Genomic DNA, 18,992 nt, shown 5'->3' with positions numbered 1-18,992 from the left:
TTGGCGATTAGTCGGTTGGCTGCTGCTTGCGTTGCAATCGATTTCCGGTCAATATGGCAGATGTCAACACTGGAAATTTGGCACCCGATGTCTTAGAAAGTAGCACACAAACCATACAATGGAAGTCTATATCGTTAACTCATGTGGAATATCCTAAAGGTCTAGTTATAAGCTAATGTCAGTAATGAAAAACAGCACCACCGCGTTTAAAATGAATATAGGCCCATAAATTAACAATATTGATTGATACATTAATGCCTATATTATCCCAAATTGCAGATAATCATATCATTATTTACAAAATTACGAAGTCCAATGAGAAATTTGGTACTTGTAACATTAACATGCCTAAGAATATTGCATTGAAAAACATTCAATTTGTTCTGAGGTCCAGGTCTGACTACATCACTGGGGTTTGTTACAATTTGGCGGGTTTACTATCCAAACGAACCCAGAAAAAATCACAAGGGAGGAAGCTCATTTGCGACAATGCTTCAAATTATTGTTTAAATTTTTTTTTAAGACTTTCACTTACATTGTGATCTGAATAAATCTGTTCCAACTTAAATTACATGTATATCTTCAATGACATATATTTCTTACCTTAAGTAACCTCTATAACTATTGTAATCCTTAAAACAAACTCGACATTTCTGGAATAGAATGAATCAAGGACCTACATTTGAAAATGAAAGTCCTAAAGCGACACCTACTGGAAAATATATTTTATTATATTAGTTATTAGGTTCACACTGAGTTTCTTTGTCATATTGTGGTAAACTCCTGAGTGTGCCGAAAATATATTTTCCGGTAGGTTTCGCTTTAGTACTTTCATTTTCAAATGTAGTTCCTCGATTCATTCTATTCCAGAAATGTTCTTCGTATGGATAGTAAACACTGTCACGGCAAATTGTAACAAACCCCTTTGGGTACATCTTATCACTATTTGGAAATCCGTTTCGTTTGAGAATCTGTGCCAGTTGAACTTTTGACGTCATTTAACAACCACTTTTCCATTGTCACATGATTGTGGCTGCAGATATTTTCTACTGTAATGTCAAAATTTTTAGCGAACCTAAAAGCGGTGTCCAGTGATGGTGGACAAATTGCAATAAGATGAATAGTGCTGGAGCGGTGTACATGTCATGTTTAGCCAAGAAATTGTTAAGGCACCAAAAATTGAAGCATGTTACTTTTTTGTAAACCTTTTTCTTCTTTTTAAATGACAAAGAATTTAACAATATTTAATTCTAAGAAAGAAATTTTACAGTCTAGTAAATATCCCAATCTACATTATCTATCTAACATTTCATAATTGATTTATGAAAATTAAAATGCTGAGGGATCAAGTATTAAGTGATTGGTCAATTTTACATGATTAAGGCATTGCAGGATAAAAAAATATATATCTCAAGGGCACTGCCAAATGACTGCTGGACTGTGTTATATCATTTGTATATTGGCCTTGTGAGAACACTATCGAAGTATAAATTCTACCCTTCAACTGTACACCTTATTGTTGTTTGTCAGTCATTACTGGAGATGACAGCCATTCTCATAAAACTTTTGATGTTGTAAAAAAAAATTTGTCTGTCACCACAAAAGGAAAATGGCTGTTGCATACATTTGTTATGTCAGTAATTCAAGAGTGAAGTTCTGGGGTCAATGGTCACATATTCTTTATAAGTGATACAAGTCTACTGAATAATACTTATCTCGAACACCTATAGCCATACCATTAAATGATTATTTTTGACTGATCAATGTTTTTAACATTAATCTGTAAATTTGTAAACTATACTATTATTCATAACATAATATAATCCTCCCTATAATCATAAAAAATGTTGTTATCCTCAGTAGTATAATACAGTTTTTATTACTGGTTGCTGGAATTGAGCAAAATCCAGGTCCAGATCAGAGTAACAAAAAGAATTTGAAAATAGTACACAATAATGTGTGTAGTTTACTTCCTAAGTTAGATCTCATTAACAATGAACTTCACGAGTATGACATTATTTGTATATCAGAATCTCATCTTGACAAGTCAATTATATTACTGATTACCAAATTAAATTAAATGGGTTTCATAAACCTATTACATGTAGGTTAGATAGAAATAGACATGGTGGAGGTGTGACCATTTATATAAAAAATAGCTTACATTTTATTATACGGAATGACATATCTGTAAGCAATCTTGAATTACTTTGGGTTGAAGTGAGGAATTGTAGTAATGAAAAATTTTTAGTTGGTGTTTTATACCGTCCTCCAAACTCAAATTCTAATATATGGGACCTATTTAGTGAGTCAGTAGATAAAGCACTTGATTGTAATTTGCCAATTTTCCTTTGTGGTGATTTCAATTGTGATATGATGTCTAACTCAAGTAACTCTTTTAAAAAGTTACTTAACCGGTTAAACTTGGAAAATGTTGTTTGGGAGTCTACCAACTTTACAACCCAAACTGGAACTTGTATTGATTTATGTGTGACTAATCGCATAAACTTAATTAAATCAGTAACTGTACTTACACCGATATGCAGTTCTCATTCTCCTGTTTCAGTCGAAATTTCATTTAAAACTTTTAAACAACACTCGTTTAAAAGACAAATTCAAGATTTTAAGTGTGCAGATTATGAAGGTCTTAAAAACCAGTTGAATGATACTGACTGGGATGATGTTGTTTTTAATTCAAATAATATAAATGATGTTTATTTGAACTTTGTCAAAACATTCGAAAGTACTGTCAATAGATATATACCTACCAAAACTATTACAGTTAGACCAAATGATAAACCATTTATGAACAACTTGATAAGAAACAAGATAAGACATCGTAATAGAATTCACCACAAAGCGAAAACTTCAAATAATCCAGATCACTGGAAAAAATTTAGAGAAATTCGTAATGAAATTATCAGTTTAGTTAGAAAGGCAAAAGATGATTATAAGTGCAAACTGACATCACAACTTATTGACAAAAATATTCCTCCTGGTAAATGGTGGCGCATTGCCAAGTCTGTATCAAATTTTACTAAAAACAGAGATTCCCCCCCTTTTTTGGAACATGATGGCCAAATTTTTATTCATCCATTGGACAAATCAGAGATCCTGAAAAATCATTTTGCTGATATAGCTAATATTGATATAGAACCAGAAATTCCTGATAATAATGAGCCTCCTCCATGTCATTTAAACAAATTTGTCATCACTGAGAAAGAAATTTTAGACCAGTTAAAAATTTTGAATGTTAATAAACCAGCTGGACCTGATGGTATCAGTCCTAGAATTCTAAAAGAGGTTGCTATCTTTATTTCTAAACCATTAACTAAGTTATTATACCCCATGCAACGAAGTTGCGGAGGGTATAATGTTTTTGACCCGTCCGTCCGTCAGTCCGTCCGTCCGTCAGTCCGTCAGTCCTGTTTCTTGTCATCGCAACTCCTCTCAAACCACACAACAGAATTTCACGAAACCTTTTCAGATAATAAGGACATACTATGTAGTTGTGCATATCGACGGGAAATTGCGATTCAATTTTTTTTCTAGGAGTTACGCCCCTTTGAACTTATTTACTTTAATGTACTACTGCAACAGTTTGTCATCGCAACTCCTCTCAAACCACACAACAGAATTTCACGAAACCTTTTCAGATAATAAGGACATACTATGTAGTTGTGCATATCGACAGGAAATTGCGATTCAATTTTTATTCTAGGAGTTACGCCCCTTTGAACTTATTTACTTTAATGTACTACTGCAACAGTTTGTCATCGCAACTCCTCTCAAACCACACAACAGAATTTCACGAAACCTTTTCAGATAATAAGGAATTACTATGTAGTTGTGCATATCGACGGGAAATTGTGATTCAATTTTTTTTCTAGGAGTTACGCCCCTTTGAACTTATTTACTTTAATGTACTACTGCAACAGTTTGTCATCGCAACTCCTCTCAAACCACACAACAGAATTTCACGAAACCTTTTCAGATAATAAGGACATACTATGTAGTTGTGCATATCGACTGGAAATTGCGATTCAATTTTTTTTTCTAGGAGTTACGCCCCTTTGAACTTATTTACTTTAATGTACTACTGCAACAGTTTGTCATCGCAACTCCTCTCAAACCACACAACAGAATTTCACGAAACCTTTTCAGATAATAAGGACATACTATGTAGTTGTGCATATCGACGGGAAATTGCGATTCATTTTTTTTTCTAGGAGTTATGCCCCTTTGAACTTATTTACTTTAATGTACTACTGCAACAGTTTGTCATCGCAACTCCTCTCAAACCACACAACAGAATTTCACGAAACCTTTTCAGATAATAAGGACATACTATGTAGTTGTGCATATCGACGGGAAATTGCGATTCAATTTTTTTTCTAGGAGTTACGCCCCTTTGAACTTATTTACTTTAATGTACTACTGCAACAGTTTGTCATCGCAACTCCTCTCAAACCACACAACAGAATTTCACGAAACCTTTTCAGATAATAAGGAATTACTATGTAGTTGTGCATATCGACGGGAAATTGTGATTCAATTTTTTTTCTAGGAGTTACGCCCCTTTGAACTTATTTACTTTAATGTACTACTGCAACAGTTTGTCATCGCAACTCCTCTCAAACCACACAACAGAATTTCACGAAACCTTTTCAGATAATAAGGACATACTATGTAGTTGTGCATATCGACTGGAAATTGCGATTCAATTTTTTTTTCTAGGAGTTACGCCCCTTTGAACTTATTTACTTTAATGTACTACTGCAACAGTTTGTCATCGCAACTCCTCTCAAACCACACAACAGAATTTCACGAAACCTTTTCAGATAATAAGGACATACTATGTAGTTGTGCATATCGACGGGAAATTGCGATTCAATTTTTTTTCTAGGAGTTACGCCCCTTTGAACTTATTTACTTTAATGTACTACTGCAACAGTTTGTCATCGCAACTCCTCTCAAACCACACAACAGAATTTCACGAAACCTTTTCAGATAATAAGGACATACTATGTAGTTGTGCATATCGACGGGAAATTGCGATTCAATTTTTTTTCTAGGAGTTACGCCCCTTTGAACTTATTTACTTTAATGTACTACTGCAACAGTTTGTCATCGTAACTCCTCTCAAACCACACAACAGAATTTCACGAAACCTTTTCAGATAATAAGGACATACTATGTAGTTGTGCATATCGACGGGAAATTGTGATTCAATTTTTTTTCTAGGAGTTACGCCCCTTTGAACTTATTTACTTTAATGTACTACTGCAACAGTTTGTCATCACAACTCCTCTCAAACCACACAACAGAATTTCACGAAACCTTTTCAGATAATAAGGACATACTATGTAGATGTGCATATCGACAGGAAATTACGGTTCAATTTTTTTTCTAGGAGTTATGCCCCTTTGAACTTATTTGCTTCAATGTACTTCTGCAACAGTTTGTCATCTCAACTCCTCTGAAAACACACAACAGAATTTCATGAAATTTTGTAGATAATAAGGACATACTATGTATATTGACAGGAAATTATTATTCAATATTTTTTCTTATACAACATGTACAATTTTTTTTCTTATACTTATTTAATTTCTCCAATGACAATGTGGGGACATGGGGTATGTGAGCGTGCTCACTAAGGTTCTTTAATTTAATATGTCTCTATCAGTTAAACAGGTTCCACTGTTATGGAAAATTGCACATGTTAATCCTATTTTTAAAGGGAAAGGTAGTCCACATTCAGCTCTAAACTATCGTCCAATATCTGTTACTAGTATAGTTTGTAAGATTATGGAAAAAGTTTTATTTAAACATTTGTATAATTATATGAGGAGTAATAACCTTTTGTCAAAGTTTCAATCTGGATTCCAACCAGGTGATTCTACTGTTAATCAGTTAATCGAAATATATCATAAAATCATTAGTAATATGGATAGTGGTAGGGATGTAAGGTTTGTATTTTGTGATGTATCTAGAGCTTTCGATAAAGTTTGGCATAAAGGACTTTTATTTAAACTTAAACAATCTGGCTTAAATGACCAGCTCTTATCTTGGATAGAAAGTTATCTTTCGGATCGTCAACAAAAGGTAGTTTCAGAAGGCTTTTCGTCAACTCTAAGAAGTATACATGCAGGTGTCCCCCAGGGATCAGTTTTGGGACCTTTTCTGTTTCTTATTTATATAAATGATATAGTAAATGACATTGCTAATGATATTAGACTTTTTGCAGATGACACCTCTTTATTTGTCATAGTAGATGATCATGCTAAAGCGGCTGCTTCTTTGACTGATGACTTGGATGTGATCTCAAATTGGGCAAAATCATGGGCTGTTCAATTTAATTCTAAGAAAACTAAAAATATTGTATTTACTAGAAGGGAAAGGGAGCATCCACCTGTATTTTTTGGGATAAATGGCGAAGAGGTTGAGAAAATAAATATTCACTGTCATCTTGGGATAACATTTCAGTCATCAGCTTCATGGCACACGCATATTGATATTATTTATAAAAAAGCATGCTCTCGTCTTTCTGTGCTTCGTCAAGTTAAACATTTATTAGATAGGAGTTCACTTATACGTATTTATTATGCTTTTATTAGACCTATATTAGAATATGGTGATGTTATTTGGGGCAATTGCTCCCAGCATGAGTCTGAGCTTCTTGAAAATATTCAGATAGAAGCTGCTAGAATTATTACAGGATTACAACGTAATTCCTCCAGACAAAAACTTTATATTGAATTAGGTTTAGAAACTCTGGAGAATAGACGTAATAAACATAAGCTTATACTATTCTACAAAATATTAAATGGGATGACACCTGCATACTTATATGAGTTAGTCCAGCCATATCTTCCAAGACAAACCCCTTATACTTTGAGGAATGAAAATAACACTTTTCACCCGCCTCTTGCTAGAACTAGCTCTTATTTTAATAGTTTCATTCCTTCCACTATAAGACTTTGGAATAGTCTTCCTTTGAGTTTACAAAAATCACCAAGTTTGGGTATATTTAGAAGTGGACTGGATAAGTTTTATAGGACTGATGATATATATATTTAAACCTTTCAACTATGGGATAAGGAAACTTAATATAAGTCATTGTCAACTCAGAAATAATGCTAGCAACCTTAAATCTCATTTGTTTAATCAGTTCTTATCCGAGAACACTTTTTGCACATACTGTAAACATCCTGTTGAGGATAACCAACATTTCTTTTTTATTTGCCCTAAGTATAATGATGTAAGACAGATCCTTCTTGATTCCATTTACTCCATTGTTGATAATGTTGACATAAATATTGAATTACTACTTTTTGGAAACAGATTATTTTCATATGATATGAATATTGCTATTTTTAAATCTGTTCAGAAATATATCAGTGACACTCAACGTTTTGTTTGAAACTTTCTTTAATTTTTGTTTCGTCTAGTTTTATTTTTTATTTTTTTTCTACACTCCAACATTAATTCATTTATTCCACTAAGCAAGCTTAGTGTCTCTTTCAAGCCATAAATATATTTCTAATGACTTATAAAGGATATTTGCATGTTTCAAGGTACTTTAAATAACTGATGATTAATTGCATATATATTTAAATATACTTTGCATTTAGTAAGTAACACTGTTAACATATATTTGCTCGTGTGTGCTCACAAGTAGCATGCATGTTCCACTATATTGCATTATTTTAAATACAGTTGTTGTAATTGAATTATACCTTGTACATGTAATACGGAGAGAGCTTTTATAGGCTGTGCCTGTTGCTCAATCCTTTTCATATCTTAATGAATAAAATATGTTTAAAATCAAAAACCATACCTTTAAATGCTGAAAAATGTCTGAAAACTTCAACCTGTTGTACATGTACTGTACTGTAAACAAGACCAGTCCTTGAACATCAACTTTTTTACAGGTTAAATGGTTAATGAGTCAAAGGATTGTCTAGTAATCGTTTATAGGTTCAAATGCTCAATTTGACAACATTAGTTAACTTATGAACAAAAAACATGTACTGAAGCCAAATAAAGTGTGCGTCATGCAAAGGATTTGACGTTTATCATGTTTTCATGTATATTTATACAAAAAGATTAAAAGATTGAGGATGGAACAACTTTATTTAACCTTTATATCAACAAACACAAATTCAAAAACATTCATTAAAAAATTTACTGAAAAATAAGGTTCAAGGGACTGAATTGAAAAAAAAATTGTATTTGATTACTTAAAACTTTAAATTTATATAAATCAAATTGTAGTGTTTGCTCCGATTACAGAATTAAGTGCCTTTCCACTTTTCTTACAGCTTTACTAAACATGGAAAACTTTTTTTAAGTATTTAATTACTTGACATGCAAATGACATGATAATTTACTTACAAAATGTACTCAATGTAAATAAATCATAAATGCAATATTTTATTGTACCGTAATTAAAACCTTTTCATATTTCTGTTTCAGGAGATTTGGTTGGATATGTTTTAGCATGGTTTAGTCTGGTTCCAATTTTTGTGTGTGTTGGATTTGCTGCTCTCATTATTTTTAGACGTGATTTACACACGGTAAGTACATGAATTGTGTACATACACAACAGCCCTAGGCCCCTAGTGGATTTTGCTTTTTCCACCTGCCCACAGAGGACAGCCCACCTGTGCCCACTCTGGCTATATTCTCTCTTTTTTGTAAAAATATTGATTACAAATGCTTAATATCATTTTGGTCTTTTGTGGATAGTTGTCTCATTGGCAATCATACCACATCTTTTTTATATTATCTGTTTTTTTTCAATTGATTGGACAGAGTGCACAAGGCTAGAAATGTTGCCCATCTGGTGCGTGGGGGTGGTCATAACAAAATCCACCTTAGCTGTAGTGTAAAATATAACAGATCTGTGTATCAAATGGAAGTGTAATTACTTAGTTTTTGTTCAGATTTACACTTCTATAAAAAAAAAAGGATATGATTGTTGGTAAGATAAATTTCCATCAGAGTTAAAAGACATGGTATGATGGATTAAAGTAACAATTTAAATGACTAGTTACCTGAAAACAGCCTGATTAATGAAATTTAACACAACATGTACATGAAAAACTAATATTACAGACAACAACCACTGATATGCAGGCTCTTGATAATGCTATTGTCAGGAAAACACATGCATTATTTGTTTCCTATTAAGAGTTTTAAGACTGTTAATTTAAAAGTACCTTTGGATAAATAGTTGAATGATATATCTAGATACAAACAAATGATTTTATTAGAAATTCTTCCTTTATCTATGTTGTTTCAATATTGTTAAGCCATATAAGTGGTGCAGCCGCAGGCTCTTTGAAATCTCTAGTCTAATAACATATAGTGCAAAGCGATAGCTCCAATTGACATTTTAACTATTTCAAAAAGTTATACTTGGATATTAATTAATCTTTCTATTTTAATTTGTTTCAGATTTCATATTTTATTGGTATACTCCTGAATGAAGTGTTGAATTTAGTATTAAAACATGTAATTAGGGAACACAGACCATTGAGAGGTAATTAAGAACTGTTCTATAATTGATTGTAAACAGGGAATAGGAGGAGGAAGGTATTTTTTGGGGGGTAAAGAAATGCAATCAAAACCCTACATGTATGTTACTGGCTAGATATCTAAATCTTCCAAGGCTTATCACTACCTTTATTTTTAATATTGTATGGTGCTTCTTGTTTTAACTTTTAGTTAAGGCATATTCATGTCATACATGTATGTTAACTTATTTATTAAAGGAGCATGTAAATAAAAATTAAAAGATGTGCAAATTATTGCAAATGTCTACATCTTTGGAATGGGTAGCTATACAGCAATTGAAATTACAAAGTCGAAACTTTTTCTTGAAGTGTAAAAATTATACTAAAATAATTCAGATCTATTGAAGGTTCCCTAGAATTCTAATTTTTGGGATACGATTGCTTTCAAGCAATCTGTAGACTTTTACCGTTGACTCAGGGCTGCATTCCCTCACGTCGACCGTTTTATTCTAAACATTCGGCAACATCTCATATTTTTATGATTGTCTTGCTTTAAAAGGTATAAACAAGCAAAAGGATTGAACATAAACAACTTTCCTGTAATGTTCTTCTCATAATATTTATGTTTGATATTTTCCTTGACATATGTGCATGTTTTTAACAACACGGAAAATCAGAATTAAGCAGTATTTATATTTAGTGTTTTTATAAATTTAGAAACACGTCAGAGGGAATTCCCCAGTTTTCATAAATGCGAGAGTTCTCTGAATTCCGATAATTCTATTTCTGTCAAATAAGAACTGAAGTGGAGTTTTTCCATATTTTACCGTTATGAAACTGATATTTGATGATTTGATACAGTACTCTCATAAAAGAAATGGAAACCATTCACCATATCATTTAATAAACGTTCTTGTTCCAAGTCGGGGTTTGTTTATGTATTAATGCGCATGCGTATAGTTTTCTTAATTTCAAGGGGTATCAGATTGAGTGGTTGCTCTGGATTCCCCGCTTCATTGATTAATTTGAAACTCATGGGATTCTTTCTATGTCTGTCTGCTATTGAGGGTTATTGTTGTTGCATAATTGACATGGAGTCTTTCATATTATCGTTTCGAGTTGTCTCCCTTCCAGAAGTATTTTCGGTCAAAATCGAAATACAATACGACTCGTCAAGAAAACTTAACTTGTTAGATGTCGATTATCATGGTATTATATTAAGAACGATCTCAATTTAAACAGAGCACTGACCCAAAGGAAATTAATATTTAAAGAGTTAGAAATGGGGTTCCTCCTAGAATTAACGGTGATAAGATACGAAGTGAAATACCTTCTCTCACTCTCAGTGACTGCTGTGGAAAGTAAACTTGGAATTGATAGTACAAAAATAAAACACAATTAAACAATTGAAGGTCTTTCCACCAGTTAATATCTATTTTGATATTAAAATATAAAAAATCAGTCTAAAATGTCAGTTCATATGTCTTTATGATGTATAGATATGAATTTAAAGCAAAGTTCAAAATCTAGAACGTCAAATTAACCTATGACCTTGACCTCAATTTCAAGGTCACAAACTGAGGATTTCAAATCAAAAGACCCTAGTCTCTAATATGTATGGTTAATAAGTTATATCACTTTAAACATAATTTAAAATATGATAGGGGCTAAAACTCCCATTCATTGTTTACGCACCCTTTCAACTAAAATTATTTAGTTACCACATGTCGCAACTAACAATTTATACAAAATAATTTGTCAATATCTTATAAGGTTAATGAAAATGAGTGAAAATAAGCAAATTCAAAAATTAGAATATGACCTTGACCTTTGACCTTGACCTAATTTTCATTTTTTTGGACCAAGGACCTCAAATCAAAAGATCCTAGGTCTCTATCACTTATGGTGTTCCAGTTTAAAATACATTTCAAAATTTCAAATACAAAAAGGGAAATAACTCTCATATGGAGCGTTCATATTGCTTCAGTCGAAATTGGACAAATCATGCGAAGGATATAACGAGCAATTTTATAAAATAAATTTGTTGTAATCTTTTACGGTTGCGAAGGAGTTGTGGACACAAGGAAAACAGTGTTTGGGGAGATAACTCCTACAAAGAAAAGTATTCAGTTACGGAGGGTAAATTTCAAAAGCGCATAAACTGTTCGATATCATATACCAAATATCTAAGCGACATATTGCGAAACAAATGTTTATCGCAAGAACAAAATTTGGCGGAAGAAAAAAAAAAAAATAATCAGAAGAAAAACAATAGGTCTTTCCACAAAAAAGTGGAAAGACCTAATAAGTAAATTGCTCATACACTTGTATCCGGGATTGGCTATTTTTAAAGTTAAGTGACTATCCAGATTAATACATTTTGCATGTGCAGTTGAATTAGTTTTGAAAATAATACTATCCAGCTGTACCAGGGCTGCCAAAAATGCGTGAGACTCACGCATGTTCATGCTTTTTTGCGGCAGTATCCTTGGATCTATTTTTTCCCTTTGATCTTTTCAATGTTGGCCAAATCTCATGCATTTGCTTAATGAAAAGTTGGCAGAACTGCTATACATGTGTCAATGAAAAACTATGGCAATCGTATCCCTCAGAGCATTCTGCTCTTTGATTATGTTATGGACTTTGTAATTATCTGTTCTGTTAACTGCTTTCTTTGTAAATACATTAACTTGCTAAATGGAAATATTGTTTTTAAAATTAACATTTTTCTGTTATCAATTCTATAGGACTGAAAAGCCCAGTTCTCATCAACTTTTTATAAGTTTCAATAATAAAAAAATGTTGATAGTTTTATTTAAAGAATAAAATGCGATGTGAGAGGCTCTTGTGCTTCACAGAAGATCTTTATGTACATGCTCACATTTGATTTACATTTAGCTTAAATATCTTATATTGTTTAATTAATAATTATGTATTTGTGCTGTTATTGATCATGTTTATCAATATTTGCAGGAAGACAGACATTATTTACAGAATATGGAATGCCATCAAGTCATGCACAGTTTGCTTGGTTCTTTTCTACATATATGGTTTTCTTTTTATTTATAAGGTGAGGGTTTATTCATATGGGAAAACACTGCAAAAATTGTCCATTGCAGAAGGGATTTAATTTTCAAATATTTCAAAGAATTGAGAATATAAATGATCACAAGTGTTAAAATAATCAATATCACACATAAACAAATGAAGAAGTTGTGTTTGTCATTAACTGAAAACAGGAAAAGTACATGTATGTTTATTATACCCCACACAATGTATTGCTTCCGGTATATTGTTTTTGACCTGTACCTCTGTCAGTCCTGTTCATGTCATCAAGACACCTCTGAAACAACACATCAGTCATGAAACTAGATATGTTGACTTTTGTAGAGTTTTGAGTCTTTGAATTGAATTAAGGAATCTGGTGAGATTTGTTTGTCCAGTCTCAATGTGGGGGCTTGAGGTATGTGAGTGTACTCAATAACACTCACTAAGGTTCTTTAAATTAATTGTATACAAAAACATTTAGAGTGCAGAAATTCTGTGCTTAATAAATCTGACAAATAAATACTACATTGAAAGTAAAACAGCAGTGAAGTAAGGACCCTGTCCTGTGTTAATACTTTCCCTGCAATAATCTAATAATGATCTTTTCTATTTTTGTTTAAATAACCTTATTGGATTCTCAGATTCTCAGATAAAAACACACTTTCAAAAAATTTGAAGGCTGAAATTTCATTGGCTGATCTAATAAAATGTATTTACCAGTACAGATACAGCAAAATTCATGTAGAGATAAACAGATTATCTTTTGCGTCTCAGCTCAATTGTTTTTCTCATTTAGGGACGACATCAAAAGAGCGATGTAGGATAAAAAGTGAAAAAACTATGTGGATTAAGTTTTTTATCCTACATTGAACTTTTGATGTGGTCCCTTAACGGTACCCATTTAATCTCAATGTCCAAATGATAATCTATTTTGAATTGGTGAAAATTTATAGAACTATTTATGGTGAACATTCTTTTTATCTGCATTTATATATGTACCATATAAACATGATACTTAATTGACACTGAATAATTGCTACTTCAATTAAAAAAAAGGTAAGTGACGATCATTTCTGTAATTGTTTTAAATTTGTATCATTCTTAATTACAGAGTATACAGAAATAGTAACTGGGTAGATGATTTATGGAAATACATAACAAGTATAGGTTGTTTTTTTGTATCTTCTTTAGTTCTTTATAGTAGGTAAGTTCCAATTTGCGTTGATATCATTTAAGGTATAATGATCAGATCAATTTTACTATAAGCATGCACTATTTTAACAATCATTAATCAAATATGCATTATGTTCCTTGTTAAAGGCTGTAAATGTATTGACCTGAATATTAAGATAGATGTGATATCATGCCATTGAGACAACAATCCACCAAAGACCATTGTACTTTATAGCAACTATATATATAACACTGTGGTACAGTCATCAATAATGAGAGCTTATTCCATATTGTACTTTATATTAGTGGGCTTTTGCAAAAGTAACTCAATTCAAAAGACAGAACCAACCGCCTTATTGATGCATGGGCTATAAAAAGTTCTCAGCTTTTGCAAAAGTAACTCAATTCAAAAGACAGAACTAACCGCCTTATTGATGCTTGGGCTATAAAAAAAAGTTCTCGGCTTTTGCAAAAGTAACTCAATTCAAAAGACAGAACCAACCGCCTTATTGATGCGTGGGCTATAAAAAGTTCTCGGCTTTTGCAAAAGTAACTCAATTCAAAAGACAGAACCAACCGCCTTATTGATGCTTGGGCTATAAAAAAAAGTTCTTGGCTTTTGCAAAAGTAACTCAATTCAAAAAAAAATTAAACGAGCCAAGTTAAATTTAGTTAAAGTGTTAGGTACCACCTTAAATAATTTCTTTTTTTTTAATTTCAGGGTATATTTAGCCTATCATACATTTTTCCAAGTATCTTGTGGTGCTTTAATGGGTGTATTTCTAGGAGCTGTATGGTTTGGTGTTGTACAAATTGTTTTAACTCCTTTATTTCCAACTTTAGCTGCTCAGTAAGTAAATACATGTAGTATAATCAGAAAAATCATTTAATTCTAGCTCTATATTTGAAACTAACATTAGAAAACATATCTTTATAACAGAAAAAGACAGACATTCAAGAATGGTGTTGTTATTCAAAAATCTTATGGTAAAACTTGTTAATTGTTCTAATAGAATCAAATGTATAAAAATATATAATCATTTATTTTAGTTAGGTTCATAGATGGGTTTTTTTGCTCAGATTTCTGACAGAAAATTAAAAGATCTTTCTGCCTCAACTAATTATTCCTGCTGACAAGATATTTCACCATGATCAGGTCAAAGTCAAATTTAAACTTCTTCATCCTCTATATATCATTTAGACTAACCATAACTGTAATAATGGCCTGAGAGGGTAAATGATTTTTTAGGGGAACTTAATAACACATTCTGATCTTTACTTTCAGTCCTGTTGGAGAATTTTTTATGTTACGAGATTCTACTTTAATTCCTCATGTCATGTGGTTTGAATATACTTCATCTAGAACTGAAGCCAGGTAAGTGTTCAATTAATCAAAATGTTGATGAATAATTATTACGCTCTAACTCAATCTACAATAATAGCTTGAATGTTTTATAAAAGATGTTATTTTTTTTACAATTTATATACTTGTAACCAAATGAAAACAAAAATATAGTTTTCGCCTTCATTACAAAAATTTTATTTATAAAAACACAATAATACAGTAAATGATTCCCAACTTGTTTCAAAATGGACACTTTTGGAATAAAATGCATGAATATTGTTATTGTGTTATGACGGAAATAGATTCAGGACAGTCTAATAAAATATAGGGTTGAAAAAATCATAACTTGATAAGAGCACAGAATGTTTTACAATAATGGTTTGTGCAGGAAAATTAAGATTCAACAAACAATATTTGAATAAGTAGGAATTTTACAAATTGTCAAATAAAATTATTTATTTATATATTTTTTATTGTAGAAGTAGGCAAAGAAAAATGACATCCAGAAAATCCCAATAACAGCGAGTTTTTCAGAGAAAAACCAAAGAATAAAAACCCAGACAAAGACATTATTCAGAATGCATTACAGCAATTGATGATTTTAAGTCGAAGGTCATATTGTATTGTTGTATTTTTCATGAAGGATATGTATGTTTCTACAGGAAGATTTTGTTATGTATTTTGGAAATGATATCTGCAATCACATCACAAATGCTATTATGTACTGGTAAACATCAGGTCGCTAAAATAATAGCTTTTTTTAAGGTACATGTATTCATATTTGGAACTTTTTATTCAGATTTAAGTGTTTATCAAAAACAATCAGGTGAAAAAATTGATAAAAACATGTAAGAAGTACCAAATTAAATTATCAAATGTTTTTATTTTGATAAATTTACTGTTTCACATCCAGTTGGGTAAATTTCTTTAAAAACAAATGAGCAATGTGTTTTATTTCCCTTCAATGCCAAAAGTGTTCAATACTTAGTATGTTTCTACAAGGTTTGGTTGGATGTTAACTCTGCAAATCACTACATATTCATGGCCAGATTAGAGGTGTCTATTGAATTAACTCATTTAACATTTCAATCATGAACAGGATACTGATACTATGGGAAAATCTGACCAATGTCTTTACCCATTAAAAGCTTTTAAAGGATGGGAGATAACTATAATTGTTTATCTCTGCATTTAAATTTCTTTTTGAGTTATCTCCCATTTGTTGAATTGGATTATTCCTTTGAGTTAAAAAGTTCAAGGTCCCAAGGAAAGTGATGTGAAATATTAGCCTGATAAAGAGAGGAGAAGGTTCTTTTGAATCTGAATATCATAGACTAAATTGACTAATAGTTGAAAGGTTGAACCAAAACTAGGTTGTAAAAGATGTAGAAAAAAAACAATAGTATGATTCTCCACTGGGGCATAAGATATGAGAAATTTCTCTTACTGTTTAATGAATACAAGAATTGAAGTATCATAAAATTGTTCTAAATAAGTTTTATTTATAAGTTTGACCTAAAAGAAACAGTTCAAATGATTTTCTAATGTTAGTGCTGACTAAAATGTTCATCAATAAATTTGGAGGAACGACTGGAAAATGAGTTTGTAGAAAAAAGAAACGGATAGAGTTACTGTCATATCCTTCTTCCCATTAATTCTGTAATTTCTGATATTACAAAGCATTAATTTGGAGTTAACAAATAATCAGAATACAGTTGCATAAATCATAGTATGAAAAATTAATTGAATTGAATGATGAATGGATGTATAGTAAATGTATGTAAAAAATCATGGTAAATTGACCAGTTTGCATTATGATACATTAAAATGACCACTTCATGTATGTGTTATTTTTATATCATTTAAAATGTTTTAAATGTTGTGATTCTTGATACACTGCCATTTATTTTAAATTATGTGTCATAATTTGAATAATTCTGTAATAAAAAAAATACAAGTGTCATTAGATTTAAATATCTTATTATCAATTCTTCATTTGCATAGCTTAATTAATTATAAATAGTACTTTACTCTTTTTTCTTTGGTCAGTTTGTCCATAATATGAAAAGGATGTTGTATAATTGTCAACAACTCTCTACAAGAGACCAAATGGCACAGAAATTAACAACTATAGGTCACTGTACAGCCTTCAACAATGAGCATAAGGTTTTCCCCCCATACTTTTTATACGACCGCAAAAATTTAAATTTTTCGTCGTATATTGCTATCACGTTGGCGTCGTCGTCGTCCGAATACTTTTAGTTTTCGCACTCTAACTTAAGTAAAAGTGAATAGAAATCGATGAAATTTTGACAGAAGGTTTATGACCACAAAAGGAAGGTTGGGATTGATTTTGGGAGTTTTGGTCCCAACATTTTAGGAATTAGGGGCCAAAATTGAACTTTGTTTGATTTCATCAAAAATTGAATAATTGGGGTTCTTTGATATGCTAAATCTAACTGTGTATGTAGATTCTTAATTTTTGGGCCCGTTTTCAAATTGGTCTACATTAAGGTCCAAAGGGTCCAAAATTAAACTTAGTTTGATTTTAACAAAAATTGAATCCTTGGGGTTCTTTAATATGTTGAATCTAAAAATGTACTTAGATTTTTGATTATTGGCCCAGTTTTCAAGTTGGTCCAAATCGGGGTCCAAAATTAAACTTTGTTTGATTTCATCAAAAATTGAATAATTGGGGTTCTTTGATATGCCAAATCTAACTGTGTATGGAGATTCTTAATTTTTGGTCCCGTTTTCAAATTGGTCTACATTAAAGTCCAAAGGGTCCAAAATTAAACTAAATTTGATTTTAACAAAAATTGAATTCTTGGGCTTTTTTGATATGCTGAATCTAAACATGTACTTAGATTTTTGTTTATGGGCCCAGTTTTCAAGTTGGTTCAAATCAGGATCCAAAATTATTATATTAAGTATTGTGCAATAGCAAGAAATTTTCAATTGCACAGTATTCAGCAATAGCAAGAAATCTTCACTTGCACAGTATTGTGCAATAGCAAGAAATTTTCAATTGCTCAGTATTGGGCAATAGCAAGAAATCTTCAATTGCACAGTATTGTGCAATAGCAAATATTTTCAATTGCACAGTATTGCGCAATAGCCAGAAATATCTAATTGCACAATATTAAGCATTAGCAAGAAATTTTCAATTGATTGGAGTTATCTTTCTTTGTCCAGAATAGTAGTTGAGTCAACTTAAATCATTGTTTTATACAATATACAATGTATATTAACTTTTACTACCAACTGATAAATTAAAACAATCTTTACCATTCAGTGATAACAAGCACCTTTTGTTATATTTTAATATTTTATGATGTATTTAAATGAGTAGTTATTGTTGCAAACTCCATTAGAAATTTGAATTGAGATCAGTTTTGGAAAAAGGGAAAGGGGGATGTGAAAAAAAAGGGGGGGGGTTAAATTCTTCTCATTTCAGATTTCATAAATAAAAAGAAAATGTCTTCAAACATTTTTTTGAGAGGATTAATATTCAACAGCATAGTGAATTGCTCAAAGGCAAAAAAAATTTTAAGTTCATTAGACCACATTCATTCTGTGTCAGAAACCTATGCTGTGTCAACTATTTAATCACAATCCAAATTTAGAGCTGTATCCAGCTTGAATGTTGTGTCCACACTTGCCCCAACCGTTCAGGGTTCAACCTCTGCGGTCGTATAAAGCTGCGCCCTGCGGAGCATCTGGTTAACCACTGGTAGAAAAAACATGGTATAAAAAGTTTCAGACCATGTTTGAGTCTTTTTAATGATTAATTTAACAATGTATTATTCCTTATTTTGTGATATATAGTCATCTTATGAAAAGTTACAGATCAAAGTAGTAGATTAATAAAAGACATACTGTGTATGAATTTATTTTCCATG

At 31.5% G+C, this 18,992-nt stretch overlaps 1 protein-coding gene across 1 annotated transcript; it reads left to right on the top strand.

Annotated features, from left to right (window-relative positions):
• The first annotated feature begins 13 nt into the window (after window positions 1-13).
• Window positions 14-15,636, top strand: LOC143063937 (dolichyldiphosphatase 1-like). Its single transcript, XM_076236391.1, has 8 exons — window positions 14-159; window positions 8,482-8,582; window positions 9,466-9,550; window positions 12,498-12,594; window positions 13,684-13,776; window positions 14,467-14,595; window positions 15,031-15,120; window positions 15,570-15,636. Exons 1-8 carry the CDS (start codon window positions 54-56, stop codon window positions 15,607-15,609), a joined length of 741 nt encoding a protein of 246 aa, XP_076092506.1. The 5' UTR covers window positions 14-53; the 3' UTR covers window positions 15,610-15,636.
• The last annotated feature ends 3,356 nt before the right edge of the window (window positions 15,637-18,992 follow it).

The sequence above is a fragment of the Mytilus galloprovincialis genome, chromosome 2, assembly GCF_965363235.1.
Source record: "Mytilus galloprovincialis chromosome 2, xbMytGall1.hap1.1, whole genome shotgun sequence".
Lineage (NCBI taxonomy): Eukaryota > Metazoa > Mollusca > Bivalvia > Mytilida > Mytilidae > Mytilus > Mytilus galloprovincialis.
Note: the sequence above shows the minus strand (reverse complement) of the source record. Positions and strands in the feature narration are given on the sequence as shown.

Bases quoted from the DNA above. Each gene is read 5' to 3' on its own strand.
- LOC143063937 (XM_076236391.1), top strand. From the start codon at position 54: ATGGCAGATGTCAACACTGGAAATTTGGCACCCGATGTCTTAGAAAGT. The intron at 9,551-12,497 runs GTAATTAAGAAC...CAATATTTGCAG, and splicing joins GGAACACAGACCATTGAGAG to GAAGACAGACATTATTTACA. The intron at 13,777-14,466 runs GTAAGTTCCAAT...TTTTAATTTCAG, and splicing joins TCTTTAGTTCTTTATAGTAG to GGTATATTTAGCCTATCATA.